Source organism: Ictalurus punctatus, chromosome 3, assembly GCF_001660625.3.
Source record: "Ictalurus punctatus breed USDA103 chromosome 3, Coco_2.0, whole genome shotgun sequence".
Taxonomy (NCBI): Eukaryota; Metazoa; Chordata; class Actinopteri; order Siluriformes; family Ictaluridae; genus Ictalurus; species Ictalurus punctatus.
Genome location: NC_030418.2, coordinates 33063498 through 33077921, shown reverse-complemented (window position 1 = coordinate 33077921; position 14424 = coordinate 33063498). Strand labels below are relative to the sequence as shown.

At 38.9% G+C, this 14424-nt stretch overlaps 1 protein-coding gene across 1 annotated transcript in view; it reads right to left on the bottom strand.

Moving 5' to 3' along the window:
- Positions 1–13028, bottom strand: part of LOC108263447 (zinc finger protein 271) — a 23609-nt gene extending 10581 nt beyond the window's left edge. The window contains exons 1-3 of the mRNA XM_053679898.1: positions 12786–13028; positions 8423–9985; positions 867–1443 (exon numbers count right to left, since the gene is read on the bottom strand). Coding sequence (XP_053535873.1) covers positions 867–1443; positions 8423–9985; positions 12786–12872 — 2227 coding nt within the window. The 5' untranslated portion in view covers positions 12873–13028. The remainder of the gene's footprint in view (positions 1–866; positions 1444–8422; positions 9986–12785) is intronic.
- Positions 13029–14424: the final 1396 nt, after the last annotated feature.

Here is a 14424-nt window from a genome sequence, read left to right as displayed (position 1 = left end):
AAAACACTTGCGCGTATTTGCTGCCCCCATCAGGTCCGGAAGAATTGCAACCCGATATCTCCATTAGAATCAGTTCCAACGGTACTGCAGAAAAACAAGTACCGTCACGTTTTAAGAATGTTGGTACCGACTTGATACCGAAATATCAGTTCTCGTGACATCCCTAGTATCTACACACATTTCTAATGCGTTGATGTAACTGAAATTGCTAGTAAATACTCTGAGTAGTAAATACTCGCTTGTATTTACTCTGAGAGTAGCCTATTCTTTGTTTATGTACACCGTGTTAGTAGAAAGTAGTAGAAAGCTTTGCCATTCTATACAAATAAAATCCATATACAGTAGGACAAGACTGTATTCTCCAAGGCCTTGTTGCAATATATTAAAGAAAAGTAACAATATTATGGTACAAGGTGAGATGTGAGTGCCTACCAGTGCTCTTAAGGTGATAAAAAATCAAATGTGTTTTATTGTAAGTATAAAATCAGGATTACAAATTCAGTGTATACATTTCTGTGTTTTTAACACATTTACAACCATGAAACTCTTCCCACACTTGGAGCACAAAAACGACTTCTCTCATGTGTGAACACGCTGGTGTCGTTTAAAACTACTCCCGTCTCTAAAACTCTTCTCACATTGTGAGCATTGATATGGCTTCTCTTCTGTGTGAATGCGAAGGTGTCCATTAAGATAACGTATGTCACTAAAACTCTTCTCACATTGGTAGCAGTGATACGGCTTCTCTCCCGTGTGAATGCGAAGGTGATTTCGGAGAGAATCGTGTTGTGTAAAACCACTGCCACATTGTGAGCACTGATACGGCTTCTCTCCTGTGTGAATCCACTGGTGTCGTTTAAGATTACATCTGTCACTAAAACTCTTCCCACACTGTGAGCACTGATACGGCTTCTCTCCTGTGTGAATGCGCTGGTGTCCTATAAGATTAGGTCGCTTACTAAAACTCTTCCCACACTGTGAGCACTGATACGGCTTCTCTCCTGTGTGAATGCGCTGGTGTCCTTTAAGACTACTCCCGTCACTAAAACTCTTCCCACACTGTGAGCACTGATACGGCTTTTCTCCTGTGTGAATGCGAAGGTGTGTTTGCAGACCGCTATGTTGAATAAAACTCTTCCCACATTGCAAGCAGTGATACGGCTTCTCTCCTGTGTGAATGCGCTGGTGTCCTTCAAGACCAGTTTTGTACCTAAAACTCTTCTCACATTGTGAGCACGGATACGGCTTTTCTCCTGTGTGAATGCGAAGGTGTCTTCGGAGAGAATCCCGTTGTGTAAAACCACTCCCACATTGTGAACACTGATATGGTTTCTCTCCTGTGTGAATGAGCTGGTGTCGTTTAAGAGTAGTCCTGTATGTAAAACTCTTCCCACACTGTGAGCACTGATACGGCTTCTCTCCTGTGTGAATGCGAAGGTGTCGCTTGAGAACATTTTCCTGAGTAACACTCTTTCCATGCTGAGCTGTAGTGAATTTTATCCTTTCAATTCTCTTTGTGAATCCATTTCTCGGGGTTGTTAGCGCAAGAGTACGAGGCGACATTCTTTTCTGAAAGAGAAAAATAAAGAATAACAAACTGGATATTTAAAATAAATGGCCTTTTTCAATATATTTTAATATAAATTAATACTTTTTTTCAGATTTGGGAAAGGATTGGGAAATACTGCAGCATCACAGGCAATAAAAATAATATAGAAAGAAAAAGCAGCAGCAAGATTTGGGACACTTGAAACATGGGTTACAAAATAATGTGTTGGTTTCCCCATTTTCCCAATTTAGTTCATTGACTGTCTCTCTCATTTTTTGCCCTTTGAACATCATCCCCTTATTATTATTATTATTATTATTATTAATATTCCCAACTGACTTCCTTCTTTCCCCTCTCAGAGACTGATGTATCTAAACTCCTCCTCTCTAGCCATCCCACAACCTGTCCTCTTGACCCTATCCCTTCTCACCTTCTTCAGTCCATCTCTCCCACACTATTACCTGCACTCTCACACATCTTTAACACATCGCTCTCTACTGGCACATACCCTACTTCATTTAAGCAAGCCCGGGTTACCCCACTGCTTAAAAAACCATCACTCAACCCTGCTATAGTTGACAACTACAGACCTGTTTCCCTACTCCCTTTTCTTTCGAAAACTCTTGAAAGAGCAGTTTTTAATCAACTCTCAAATTTTCTCACACAGAACAACCTCCTGGACACCAAGCAGTCTGGCTTCAAGAGCAACCACTCCACGGAGACTTCTCTGCTTTCCGTCACTGAAGCCTTACGACTAGCAAGAGCAACCTCTAGATCATCTGTCCTCATCCTACTTGACCTCTCTGCTGCTTTCGACACTGTGAACCATCAGATCCTCCTGTCAACTCTCTCCAGCCTGGGCATCACTGGAACGGTTCTGCGCTGGGTGGAATCCTATCTCTGACAGATCCTTCAAGGTATCAGGGAGGGGAGGTATTTCTGAAACTCAGCAACTCACAACTGGCGTTCCACAGGGGTCAGTTCTGGGTCCACGCCTCTTTTCTATCTACACTACATATCTAGGGGAGGTGATTGAGTCTCATGGCTTCTCATATCATTGCTATGCTGATGACACCCAGCTCCATTTGTCCTTCCAGCCTGACGATCCATCTGTCTCTGCACGCATCTCTGCTTGCCTTCCGGACATCTCGGTCTGGATGAAGGAAAACCATCTTAAACTTAACCTGGCAAAATCTGAGCTTCTCGTCATCCCAGCCTGTCCCTCAATCAACCACAACCTCACTGTACAGCTCGGCTCACTCACACTCATGCCAACCAGGACGGCCAGGAACCTTGGGGTGATTCTTGATGACGGCTTGACCTTTGCAGACCATATCTCAGCAACTGCAAGGTCCTGTAGGTTCATCCTTTACAACATCAAGACAATCCAACCCTACATCACCAAACAGGCTACACAGATTCTAGTCCAGGCTCTTGTTATCTCTAAACTGGACTACTGCAACTCACTGCTTTCAGACCTCCCAGCCAGCTCCATCAAACCCCTTGAGATGATTCAGAATGCTGCAGCGCGCCTCGTCTTCAACCAGTCCAAGAGAACCCATGTCGCACCCCTCTTCAGCTCCCTCCACTGGCTTCCTGTAGCTGCCCGCATCAAGTTCAAGGCCTTGATGCTCACCTACAAGACCTTGTCAGGAACAGCACCCTCCTAACTCTCTCCTGAAGGCCTACGTTCCCTCTCGCAATCTGCGATCGATTAGCGACCGACGTTTAGCAGTTCCAACTCAGCGTGGCGCAAGGTCCCTTTCCAGAACCTTCACACTAACTGTTCCTCAGTGGTGGAATACACTTCCAATCTCAATCTGGACCGCAGAATCTCTCACCATCTTCAAAAAACAGCTAAAGACCCACCTCTTCTATGAACACCTAACCAACTCATAATAAATATATGTATGTATGTATATATATATAAGAAAAAAAAATTGCACTTACACCTCTACTCTGCACTTTGCTTCTTCTGGAATTCAATTAATAGATCTTGTATGGTAGCACTTCTTGTATTGTTCTCTGCTTGATATATTGCTTTGCTTGTATCTTTCTCATTTGTAAGTCGCTTTGGATAAAAGCGTCTGCTAAGTGAATAAATGTAAATGTAATATTATTAGATTCGCCCCAAGTGAAGAGTAGTCCGTGTTTACGTACTTGCATCTCTGCTACATAGCTGCTACCACATGCTATAGTGCTCATGAATATAATCCAGAGACAAAAACCAACACAAAACCATAACTAAAAACACCATACCACAGTTAATAAAACTACCAAAACTGACCAACACAGCAGCTTGCATAAAAAATAAATAAATAAAATAAAATAACATTTTCTTAGTTAGTCAGTTTTCTATGCTTATGTGTTATAGAGCCAGGAGCTGGTCAGACAGCATTAGCGCCAAAAGATAAAGCATAAAGCAGAGGCAAGACACAAATTGGAAGGGAGTGTCTTGATCCAAGTATAATAAATAATAATAAAGGACCTGGAATGACTTAATTCTAGAATACATAACAAGAGAGTACATAAATCATTTAACTGTTTAAGAATACATGTCAGGTACAGGAAAGTATATGTACTGCTTTGCTTACTATTGGATGTCCTCACTGCATTGTACCACTCATTGTGCTGTTCTGTCTTGATTAAGTGGTTTTATGTTGGTGGTATTGGGTTTGCGGTCAGCTGCCTAACCCAGTGGTTTTCAAAGTGGGGGCCGCCAGGGGGCGCCCGGGGGGCCTCAACAATTTGGTGTGCCCATCCCTCCCACTAATATGTTTTCTCTTTCTCACTCTCAGACAACCACACACACACAATTCCTAATGTAAAGATGTAAGATGCAATTATTAATAAAAAAAGCGGGATATATTCAGAAGTCTGTATTTTTAATGTGTTTTAAAGACATCTTACAAAAGGGGGGCCTCGGTCAAATGTTAATGCCATTTGGGGAGCCTTGCCCTGGAAAAGTTTGGGAACCCCTGGCCTAACCCAATTACATTTACAAAAGCCAGATTTCCTTTATTAAACACCCACTCACTGACCAACAAGGCATCACTTATGATTGGACAACATTGGCATCATGCACTCCCACTGTCTATATAGGAGTCGTCCTCTTGTGAAAGCTGTACTTGAAGCACATACAGCCAGTTGGACAGTAGGTTTTGCCCACCCATATTTGTAGTGGACGCTCTACTTGTTTAGGTCCGAAGCATGCATGCTGTGAGATGTAGTCCGTATTGGAACGCGTGTGCTGTCAATCGCCTAATCAGCCACACCCTTTCATGCATCACCAAATAAACTCCTATAATATGTATTTATCGTATAAAGAAAAATATCAGTTGAGATATGAAGGTCAACCGAAATTGTAAACACCAAAAACACGACTCCTAATTACTAAAATAATTTGTAGAGATGTACCGTAAATTAAATTGCAATTTTGGGTCCTTATCCCATACACTAACGTGAGAAAAGGATGGGGTTAAAAATTGTACTGCAGCCAGCCACTGGGCCTCAGAGACATTTTGGCTTCACTTTTCAATCACAGTTGTGATGTCCACACATACATTCAGTCACTGTGCCAATAGCATTAAATGTGTGTGTCTGACTGAAACTTGGCAACAGTCTAATGTGTTGTTCAGTGAAGTTTTATTGTCATTATACATATACAGCGGTGTACAGTATAATGAAATGTAATGTAGCGGGGTCTAAATATTGTGTAAAATAACACAATAGTGTAAAATAACTTAGGACATAAGACATTACACAGCATACACATGTATAATAATAATAATAATAAATGATATCTACCAAAACATCTATACACATCAGTCAATCAAATTAGGACAGTTTAGTTGATCAGCATTTATTTTCTGGCCTGAAAGATGAAAGGAAACTTGTTTTCTTTGATGAATTTATACCTTCTTCCAGATAGAGATTAGACAGTGGGAATATAATGCTGCGTTTTCTGTCTATATAATAATCACTTTAGTTGACTCTATGCATCAACTTAAGCTCAGATAGCAGGAAACTCACCTGGGCAGGGCTTGTATTCACATCGTCCACGTGTTTCTCTAGTTTCCCAGAGTAATCTGAAACTTTAGAGCTGCGTGTCTCCATCATTAAATATTCAGCAAAGCAACTGCACGAGTTCCGCGAAATTTGGAATTTTTGTTTGTTGATTTTCAGCATGCAAAGTCATCAGCAGCAGACCAGAAGCATGTCAGCAAAAGGGTGCCGCCATATTTAATCTCACCTCTTCTCGCGAGATTTCGCGTGTGATAACTGCTACCTGAAGACTCGAGTCAATCCGAATAAGGACAAAATAAACGGTTACCTTGTACTTTACCTTACCTTAAATGTTACCTTAAACTTTTATCATACCATAAATTAAGTCTAATACACGAAATGAACTTCTACTTCTAAGACCAAGCATCTATTAAATAGGACAGGGACCACTGCAGTGATGCCTTCATACACACACACACACACACACTCACACAAGCCAACTGGCATCAGGCTACATTGTTACATTTTTGAGAGTGGATTTAATCTACAATATCTTCTTCATATCGAAACATAGATGCTCCTTATTTGAGGTTATGGTAATGCAACCATTATGAAATTCCATTCCAATACAGATTTAAACTATTTAAGAAGCCCATATTTCATCTGAATAAATAATGTTTCTTGAAATATCTTTAGCATTGCTTTATAGAAGATTTATGCGATGCTTAAGGATGTGTTATGCAGTGCAGGTATTCTTCCAATAAGGATGTATGAACAATTAGTTTATAAATCTGCCCAACATGCAAAGGAAATATGCTGTATCTACACACATTTCTAATGCATTGATATAACTGAAATTGCTAGTAAATACTCAGAGTATTTACTCTGAGAGTAGGGTGAAGTCAGCTAAAATGGGCTACTTTTTGTTAAATGATTTATAATACCATCAAATAAGCTATGCATGAGATCTAATTATATATATATATATATATATATATATATATATATATATATATATATATATATATATATATATTATAAATTAGCATGGGTCTCTTCAATATAATTTTCTTTTAAAAATGTGAAAAAGTATAATTGTTTTAAAATGATGAGAGTTAGAGTATCGGCAGGTACCCTCTTGAGCCACAACACAACGTTCATATAAAATGGGCCAATATAAACAGATAACAACACAGGTAATTTCAACTGAAATCATTTTAATTTTAACAGTAAATTGGCACTATTGTGTTCAGTGTGCGATAGCAACAACACCGTAAATATATTTCATTTAATAGAAAGACACATCTTCTCCACAGCTCTCGTGGTACCATGAGTTGCACTGACAACAGCACACCCTGCATTGAATGCTGCAAGGACTGTCGTGGGCTCCCCTTTCTCCCTAGCAGTTACCTATACACAGGGTTTACCCACCTCCCCAACCACACGGGTAGAACAAAGCTGATCTTGCAGGCAAAATACATAGCAATTCCAGAGATGTGATTGAACATGTCTGATTTCAAGTTCCTCCAGCAGGTCTTCATACTGTTGAAACCACTTTCCTACCACACCAGGGTTCAGCCCTACTGCTCTTGCTGCTGAAAGGGCCTCTGGTGTCCTGATGCTGAAGTCTGGATTCCACTTTAAAAAGTTTAGATACTAGTAATACCCAGCAGTGCCTTTTACTTCAGAGAAGCCTTTGATATTATTGCTCTTTACATAATTAAATGCAATTCCCTGGACATCTCTTTTGGTAAGGGGGAAAGCCTCTTTTGGAGAGGAGCTTGATAAGATTGGCCAGTTCTTTCTCAGATTCCACTGACAAGAACTGCTTCCTCCCAGATGCATAGCCAGAGCCGGCAACTTTGCCAGAAATGCGCCTATGCAAAGTGGTCTTTGGAATGTTCCAAGCCCTTGCTAAAAAGCAAACATTTAATGTTGGCCTCTCAACTATCTCCTGGTATTCATTAATGGCACGCCTCATTCTGTCCTTTCTCCACTGGTGGTATTGACATCTTCCTTCCTTTTCCTTTCTTTTCTTCTCTCTCTTTTTCCTTTCTTTGCCCGTCCTCCTGGCATACTGTCTGCAACGCAAAATATCAAAAAAATATTTTGTATGGATATATATCTAGGCCTATGAACCCATTTTCACCCTCAATTTCTGTGTAATTTCTGTGTAAGAGTGTGTGTATGTGGCCCATTTTAGCTAGCTGGTTAAGCTAAAATGGGCCACTACCTAAAATGACTTTTTTTTTTCACAAAAATCAAAGTTTATTTTTACATTTAAATGTTTTATTTAAAAGAGCATGTCAAAACATTATTCATAGACTTTTTGCTTCATTGGTAAGCTTACTTATAATTGTTTTATCACCCTTATTAGTGATGAATGAAATTTACTATGCCATGTTCACTTAACATACAATTTCTCTAACATGCTTCATATAACACTGTGTAGAAACTATTGTTAAATGTCAACTAGTGTTGTAGCAACAATGTAAGATCAGTTATTGTGATTGGCTGTAAAAACCTAAAAGGCTATGATGCTCCAACCTTATCTGGCTCATTTTAGCTAACTTTACCCTATACTTTATTTACGTACACCATGTTAGTAGAAAGTAGTAGAGAGCTTTGTCATTCTATACAAATAAAATCCATATACAGTAGGACAAGACTGCATTCTCCAAGGCATGGTGGCAAGGTGAGATGCGAGTGCCTACCAGTGCTCTTAAGGTGACAAAAATCAGTGTTTTACTGTAAGCATGAAATCAGGATTACAGATTCAGTGTATACATTTGTGTGTTTTAAACATTTTTACAACCATGAAACTTTTCCCACACTTGGAGCACAAAACAACTTCTCTCCTGAGTGAACACGCTGGTGTCGTTTAAGACTACTCCTGTCACTAAAACTCTTCCCACAGTGTGAGCACTGATATGGCTTCTCTCCTGTGTGAATGCGCTGGTGTGTTTGCAGACTGCTTTGTTGAGTAAAACTCTTCCCACATTGCAAGCAGTGATACGGCTTTTCTCCTGTGTGAATGCGCTGGTGTTTGCACAGACTGCTTCGTTGACCGAAACTCTTCCCACATTGCCAGCAGTGATACGGCTTCTCTCCTGAGTGAACACGCTGGTGTTGTTTAAGAGTACTCTTGTCACTAAAACTCATCCTACACTGTGAGCAGTGATGTGGCTTTTCTCCTGTGTGAATGCGCTGGTGTGTTTGCAGATTGCTTTGTTGAGCAAAACTCTTCCCACATTGCGAGCAGTGATACGGCTTCTCTCCTGTGTGAATGCGCTGGTGTCGTTTAAGAGTACACCTTTCATTAAAACTCTTCCCACATTGGGAGCAGTGATACGGCTTCTCTCCAGTGTGAATGCGAAGGTGTTTTCGGAGCAGACCGTGTTGTGTAAAACCACTCCCACATTGTGAACACCGATATGGTTTCTCTCCTGTGTGAATGCGCTGGTGTCGTTTAAGAGTAATCCTTTCACTGAAACTCGTCCCACATTGCGAGCACTGATACGGCTTTTCTCCTGTGTGAACGCGAAGGTGCGTTTGCAGATTGCTTTGATGAGCAAAACTCTTCCCACATTGCGAGCAGTGATACGGCTTCTCTCCTGTGTGAATGCGAAGGTGTGTTCGGAGAGAATTGTGTTGTGTAAAACGACTCCCACAATGTGAGCACTGATACGGCTTCTCTCCTGTGTGAATGCGCTGGTGTGCTTGCAGGCTGCTTTGGTAAGAAAAACTGTTTCCACACTGTGAGCAGAAAAAGTGCTTCTGTGCTGTGTGAACACGCTGGTGTTGTTTAAGATAACGTCTGTCACTAAAACTCTTCCCACATTGCGAGCAGTGATATGGCTTCTCTCCTGTGTGAATGGGCTGGTGTCGTTTAAGACTACTCCTGTCACGAAAACTCTTCCCACATTGGGAGCATGGATACGGCTTCTCTCCTGTGTGAAAGCGAAGGTGCATTTGCAGATTGCTTTGTTGAGAAAAACTCTTCCCACACTGCGAGCAGTGATACGGCTTCTCTCCTGTGTGAATGCGAAGGTGTTGTCGGAGAGAACTGTATTGTGTAAAAACACTCCCGCATTGCGAACACTGATACGGTTTCTCTCCCGTATGAATGCGCTGATGTTGCCGGAGACAACCGGGACGCTTAAAGTTCTTCCCACACTGTGAGCAGCAATACGTCTTTCCTGTGTGAATTTTCTGGTGTCTTTGGAGATCAATCTGGCGAGTACACCTTTTCCCACAACATGAACAATCATACGGTTTCTCTCCTGTGCGAGTGCTCTGGTGTCCCTTGAGAACATTTTCCTGAGTAACACTCTTTCCACGCTGAGCTGTAGTGATTTTTATCCTTTCACTTCTCTTTGTGAATCCATTTCTCGGGGTTGTTAGCGCAAGAGTACGAGGTGATATTCTTCTCTGGAAGAGAAAAAAAAAAGAATAACTGAAATTGGATATTTAAAATGAATTGCCTGTTTCATTATATTTTATTACAAATTAATACTTATTGTTTTCATATTTGGGAAAGGATTGGGAAAACTAATACTGCAGCATCAGAGACAATGAAAATAATATAGAAATAAAAAGCAGCAGCAGGAATCGGGACACTTAAACATCATTTTGTAACCCATGTTTCGTGTTGGTTTCCCCATTTTCCCAATTTAGATCATTGACTGTCTCCCTCATTTTTTGCCCTTTGAACATATTAATATTATTATTATTATTATTAGGCTCATCCAAGTAAAGAGTAGTCTGTGTTTAAGTACTGAGTAACTACTTAAACATTCGAAATATTTCTTTTAAGGTGTAGTCTTCTGCCGCTACCAGGTCCTTCTATGGCTTTTCAGACAGCAGAAACCAATTACCATCATGTTTCACTCTGTAAAATTATCTTTACTGAATCAAAACATAATGTATAATGGAATGATGGGAACTTTCACTGAGAGTGGATGACCATTCCCCGTTCTGAATGAGCTGGTATTTTTTGAGATTACATTCAACACAAATTCTTTCCACACTGTGAACAGTAATACAGCTTCTATCATGTGTGAATGCACTGATGTGATTTGAGAGTACTCTGCTGTGCAAAGCACTTCCCACACCGTGAGCAGTAACATGACTTTTCTCCTGCATGAACAAGCTCATGGTTTTTGAAAATACTATTTTTAGTAAAAAGTTCTCACAATGGGCCCCATTTATCAAGCTGGATACAAATTAATCTGAAAATCATTCATACGAACATTTACACAAGAAAATTGATATTCATGAAAATCCTTTTTTTCTGGGTGTGTGTAAAATTTCTGCATGAGAAGACAAACGTGAACACCAATTGATCGGATTTAAAAATCATATCAATTGGCATGGGCTACTGCACTTTTATATTCGGATTACACTGTCAAGTTTAAATATAGTTCTTATTCATTTCAGTTACACTCATAAATGTAATAAAAATGCTGTGAAAGAGCGCTCCTCACGCTTTGGTGCTGAAGAGATAGCGAGGCGGACACATACACGACTGGCGGCTAATAATCAGCGTGGCCGCTCTCCACCATCCAGCAGCCGACGGGAGTGTATAAAAGGGCCATCCTCTGCTAGCAAAGGGAGAGAGGGCTCCTGAGGCACGCATAATTTGTTTTGTGTTTGTTGCAGAGGACTCAAAGTAACGGAGTATATACATATAGTGTGTGTGTGCGTGTGTTTATGCATTACTTTTTATGGATACACAAAAAGCACTGATTCTACAGGCCTAGCAATCCCTGGTTGATTGGTAGAACCTGTCATTCCCCAAGGAATTTGGTTCAAATACCAGGTTCAATTACATTTTATTGTTGGTGTGACATTTAATTTGGTTCTCTGAATGACCTTTTGTTTATTTTACCCATCAATGCGACACTTGTCTACCGCTCAAAAGGTTTTTACAAATTATCATTTAATTTGTAAATAAATGTAGAACAAATCCATCAATGAACGATTGTCAGCTCAGCTAACGTGATGTCAATGCACGTGAATAACCAAATTGATTCATTTTAAAACATCTCATTTGAATATATTTTGATACACACACATATACATATATATACATACATATACACACACACACATATATATACACACACACACACACACATACACATTATATATATATATATAATTAAAAAAAAAAAAAACTTTCCTACAGACTCCCTGCAATTACACCACTGACCACTAGGGGTCCGCGGAAACACAGCACTAGACGATAAGGTACGTAGTGCAGTGTTAGTGTACAGTAGGCTACGTCATTTCGGACAACTTATTTACTCTCTGAAGAGTGTTCTCGGAACAGAAGTAACGTAATGAGTAAATGTACCGCGCGCAGACCAACTGATCGATAATGAGATTCGTTGACAACGATTTTCACAATCATTATTATCGATTAGTTGTTGCAGCTCTACATTATACATATACAGGGGTGTACAGTATAATGAAATGTAATGTAGCAGGGAATAAATATTGTTTAAAATAACACAATAGTGTAAAATAACTTGGGACATAAGACATTAGATATCCTACAAATGAATAATAATAAATGATATCTACCAAAACATCTATACACATCAGTCAATCAAATTAGGACAGTTTAATTGATCAGCATTTATTTTCTGGCCTGAAAGATGAAAGGAAACTTGTTTTCTTTGATGAATTTATACCTTCTTCCAGATAGAGATTGGACAGTGGGAATATAATGCTGCGTTTTCTGTCCATATAATAATCACTTTAGTTGACTCTATGCATCAATTTACGGAGCCCCTAAAGGGACATGGTGGTGGAAAAAATTGGGATGGGAGATTTTTTTTTTAATTATTTTAAAGCTTTTGCGTTCCCTTGCAAAACCTGTTGAGTTCGGTCAAACACTTCCTGTTTCCCCCGCTAGGGGTGGTTCAGGCAGCACCGTAGGTTCACAATGGAGCGGTTCATAGTTTTATTTTCAACTTGGACTCAAATATAAAGAAATACGGTCTGTGTTTAGTTCGAGGCACGGTTCTGACGTAAATGAAAGACACATGAAAAGGATATTACGCGAAAGAGCATTGTTTCGACGAAAAAATTACTCAAGTGATGTGAAGATACAAGCGCGAACCACCGCGCAGAAGTCTGTGTTGTGTTTTCGCGAACCCTGTGTTCCGCCATGTCCCTTTAGGGGCTCCGTATCAACTGAAGCTCCAGATAGCAGGAAACTCACCTGGGCAGGGCTTGTATTCACATCGTCAACGTGTTTCTCTAGTTTCCCAGGGTTATCTGAAACTTTAGATCTGCGTGTCTCCATCATTAAATATTCAGTAAAGCAACTGCACGAGTTCCGCGAAATTTGAAATTTTTGTTTGTTGGTTTTCAGCAAGCAAAGTCATCAGCAGCAGACCAGAAGCATATCAGCAGGGCGCCGCCATATTTAATCTCACCTCTTCTCGCGAGATTTCGCGTGTGATTTGCTAAATGCTGCCTGAAACTCGAGTCAATCCGAATAAGGACAAAATAAACGGTTACCTTGTACTTTACCTTACCTTAAATGTTACCTTAAACTTTTATCATACCATAAATTAAGTCTAATACATGATTTATTGTTTAACCCTTTTACTTAAAACAGAATATATATTTTTTAATTTATATAACGTTTTGTTATGTAACTATATAATGATAAAATATTTTATATATATATATATATATATATATATATATATATATATATATATATATATATATATATATATAATGATAAAATATTTTATATATATATATATATATATATATATATATATATATATATATATATATATATATATATATATATATATATATATATATATATATATCAATGTCAATACCTACCTGGAGTTTTTTCTTCTTACTACTAAGCTTTAAAAGTCTTTTTTTTTAACTGAAGCACTTCAAAACTACAAAATGAGCTGTATTTTTTTTGTAAACCTGTGGAAAAAATTATCTACAACCATGAATATTTTTGTAGTGGAAAGGACTATTTTTGATGCACAAGATTTTTACACAAGTCAAGACTTGTATAAGTTATATAACTTGAAGTGAGTTATGGAGTCAGATCATTTTATTAAGTATATACATCAATAGTATATACAGCTATTAGAAGAAAGCCTATTAGCTATTATAAATAATGAGTAGTTTGTATTTATACCGCCCCCAACAACTATAGTTGCTGCAAACTGTATAATAAGATAATATGTTTGCCATGTTTCCCAAACACACTCAGTATAAGGTGCAAACATCACATGGTAAATTTGTGCTAATTGGTGTCATTATTTGAAGTTTTCCCTTCACATTTTTTTAAATGATCTGTGCTGGTGTAGCTATAATATTGGCTCAATCAGATGTTCTTCTGGAGTTTTTCTCCAATGACTTATAATCATCTCAATTAATGTATTGATGCCTCCACACACACACACACACAATCCAACTGGCATCAGGCTACATTGTTACACTTTCGAGAGTGGATTTAACCTACAATATCTTCTTCATATCAAAACATAGATGATCCTTATTTGAGGTTATGGTAATGCAACTATTATGAAATTCTATTCCTTTACAGGTTTAAACTATTTAAGAAGCTCTTAGTTCAGCTGAATAAATAATGTTTCTTCATACATTTTTAGCATTGCTTTATAGAAGATTTATGCGATTCTTTAGGATGTTATCATGCAGTGCAGGTATTCTTCCAATAAGGATGTATGAACGAGTTTATAAATCTGCCCCACATGCAACAGAAATATGCTGTATCTACACCCATTTCTAATGCGTTGATATAACTGAAATTGCTAGTAAATACTCAGAGTATTTACTCTGAGAGTATACTTTGT